This window comes from Bison bison, unplaced genomic scaffold (assembly GCF_000754665.1).
Source record: "Bison bison bison isolate TAMUID 2011002044 unplaced genomic scaffold, Bison_UMD1.0 scf7180017864491, whole genome shotgun sequence".
In the NCBI taxonomy this organism is placed as follows: domain Eukaryota; kingdom Metazoa; phylum Chordata; class Mammalia; order Artiodactyla; family Bovidae; genus Bison; species Bison bison.
Window position 1 is genome coordinate 18,720,852 of NW_011495050.1, and position 3,179 is coordinate 18,724,030.

Here is a 3,179-nt window from a genome sequence, read left to right on the forward strand (position 1 = left end):
AGGAAGAATATTTGCAACATAACTATTTTCAGTTTAAAATGTCAGTGTTTAGTGATACTTGCCTCTCCATCACATGCCCCAGAAAGGACAGTAGCCAGGCTCTTTGGATTCTTTGCCAAGCAATTGACTCCATCTCGGTGACCATCCAGGGAGGCAAGGAATGGTTTTGCAAATACCCGTTCCAGTTTGGTAGCATTTAAAGCTCTTATATATTCTCGTGGGACCTCAAAAGGATGTAAGGTAGGATCATAGTTTCTTGGAACTGAAATAAGAATGATTTCTCTTAATAAAATAATTCACATTTAATACCTCCTGTGGTATTCCTTGGCTAATCATTCAATATATTATTCAATAAGCCTTTATTAGGGACACTGACTATGCAGAGGACTAAAACTAAAAACATTGAAGACCTTTTGTCCAGAACCTTTCCAAAATGACCAGAAAGTGATACAACACATACATCTTGCAAAATAACTAGACTCTATACACATACACACACAACTTTTCCTTTTCTATGTCCTACTACGCTCTTCAACTGGGTTATAAGCCTTCACCTGCAGGGCTTCCACTACATTCTTCATTACATTTCTTATACCGAGCACAAAACAAGTGCATCATGAACGTTTGCTCAACTGACCTCTTAAGCTCCTTACTGGGGAGCTTGTGTGTATGCATGCTAAGTTGCTTGAGTCATGTCTGACTCTGTGCAATCCATTGAACATAGCCCACCAGGCTCCTCTGTCCATGGGAATCTCTTGATCCAGGGATCAAACCCGTGTATCTTGCATTTCCTGCACTGGCAGATGGGTTCTTTATCACTAACGCCATCTAGGAAGCCCCCTTACTGGGCAGGGAACACTAATAATCTCCAGTGCTGATCACTGTACTGATAAGTATACAATGTAGTGATGATGATTATACTATTTATTGAGCACTTTCAGTGTCTGATTTTGTGTGTGCGTGTTAGTCGCTCAGTTGGGTCCGACTCTTTGCGACCCCATGGACTCTAGCCTGTCAGGCTCCTCTGCTCATGGAATTCTCCAGGCAAGAATGCTGCACTGGGTTGCCTTTCCCTTCTCCAGGGCACCTTCCTGGCCCAGGAATTGAACATGGGTCTCCGCAGATTCTTTACCCTCCAAACCACCTGGGAAACCCATGTGAACCCTACACATCCTTTAAAAAAAATTCAGCTTAAATCTTGTATCTTCTATAAATTTTTCCAAATACCCATAATTATGCCCACCTCTAAATTCAATGTGGTCAACAATAAACATTCAACAAAGATACATGGAACACCTCCCATATACCACGAGCACTCAGGACATCAGAGCAAACAAACTCATGGTACATATTTATGTACGTTGTTCTTATACATTTGTATGTTATCAGCTATATTACCAACAGAGTTTTACAGATTCCCTGATGCCCACACCCCAGATCTATGAGTCAGAATACTCAAATAAGTATTTGAATACTGCACAAAATTTACAAAGACCACGTAAACAAAAAAATCTATAACCAACCAGTTACCCATTCCTTCATTCAGACATTAATAACGCAACTACTAGGTGCCAGGTGCTGTCTAAACACAGGGGCCATAGAAACAAACACGACTGGGCCACTCTCTGCAAGCTCAATCTGATCAAAAAAAAAAAAGACTGATAGTCACAATAATAATGAGACAATGTAATAAACACTCTGATATTAGTATAAAAATATGAAACAGAAGCATAGGAGGGTGCCTACATGTGTACAGGATGGGGGGAAATCTGCAAGGGACAGTGACTGGGTAGAGGTGTGTGCCATCGCATGCCTGAAATGCACACAGACTAACAAGAGCACATGTACACTAGCTGTGGGAAAAGTAGTCATCCATGAAAGGAGAGAGGAAGATGGGACCAAGTTCAAGGAGTAGGGATGATGTCAAGTCCGAGTGACATAATCTACTTTGCATTTTAAGAACACTGTTGTTTTGATACTTAACCCGTAAACATCTTGTGAGCAGAGACCATTTAGTTAGCATTGCTCACAATATATACTGATAAGCTATATGACTCAATCATACGGAAATATTGTTCCAGCCTCCCCTTCTATGGCTCACCCCTACCTCAAACTCCAAAGATATGGCCCTTCTCTTATGCCTTAAGTTTATTCCTGCCTTAAGGCCTTTGCACTTGTTATTCGCTTCACTTAGAATAGTCTATTCACACATGCTTGGTCACTTACCTATAATTCATTAAGTAGTCAGCAGGTTAATGGGGGAACAGACCAGCAGGTTAATGGGGGAACAGACAAGTACAGATAAAATCCATTAATTTCATTTTAGTCATTCCCCCACTAAAGTTCTCCACAAGAGTTTTTAAGAGAAAACTGACGGCTTTAAGTGTCACCTTTGTCTGTTCCCACATCTCGAAGTACGTAACTTTAAGCACGTAACTTTAAGTAGCAAAGTTATCGAAAGTTAGAGTAACAAGGAGAGGTTTAAAGATGTTTGCTTAATTGTTAATTCCTTCACAATCCACGAGTTTGGCTCATTCAAGTCCACGTTCCCCCCAACAGGACCCTGAGAACATTCAGAGAGCAGCAGCTGAAAGCGGTGTAGACGGAATCATTTCCCCATGTAACTAACTTGCCACTGACCACTAGACAAAAGTTATGAGGAAAGGGATTTGAAGAGCCAGAAGCGCTTTATAAACCAAGAGCCTTAGGGAAAGAAAACAGGTAAACAACGCGAGTGGAACACCAGCCTCCCCTCCCCGACCAGCTTTACTCGGTGGAGCCCAGGCCGGATCCAAGGCTGTCTAACTTGTCTCACCTCGCTGTAAGTCCAATTTGGTTTCGCGTACATAGTGGTCGGGGTTCCGACTCAGCATCTTCACCTTCATCTTGCTGCCAGTTCTCCAGGGATCTCACAACCCTTCCTCTCCCGGCCCCAGTTACCGCCACCACAGCCGCCTTCTCACATGCCACTTCCGCTTCTTCCCGACTACTTCCTGTCATGTGACTTCCGCGGAGCGGAAACCGGCTTCAGGTGGGCTCTGCGGCGCTCCGTAGTCGTGCGGACAAAGGTTGGCCGGGGGCGGTGCTTCATCTGTGTTCTCAGATCCGCGCAGTTCAGCCTAAGCCCAGCCGCGGAGGTGGGCGAGGCGGGGCGGGGCCTTGACCGAGGCTCCCCCCCC

General features: G+C 44.0%; 1 protein-coding gene across 1 annotated transcript in view; it reads right to left on the reverse strand.

Moving 5' to 3' along the window:
* The window catches only part of DCAF13 (DDB1 and CUL4 associated factor 13), a 29,158-nt gene extending 26,177 nt beyond the window's left edge, over positions 1 to 2,981 (reverse strand). The window contains exons 1-2 of the mRNA XM_010863491.1: positions 2,816 to 2,981; positions 63 to 262 (exon numbers count right to left, since the gene is read on the reverse strand). Of these exons, the coding sequence (XP_010861793.1) occupies positions 63 to 262; positions 2,816 to 2,885 (270 nt within the window). The 5' untranslated portion in view covers positions 2,886 to 2,981. The remainder of the gene's footprint in view (positions 1 to 62; positions 263 to 2,815) is intronic.
* Between the last annotated feature and the right edge of the window lie 198 nt (positions 2,982 to 3,179).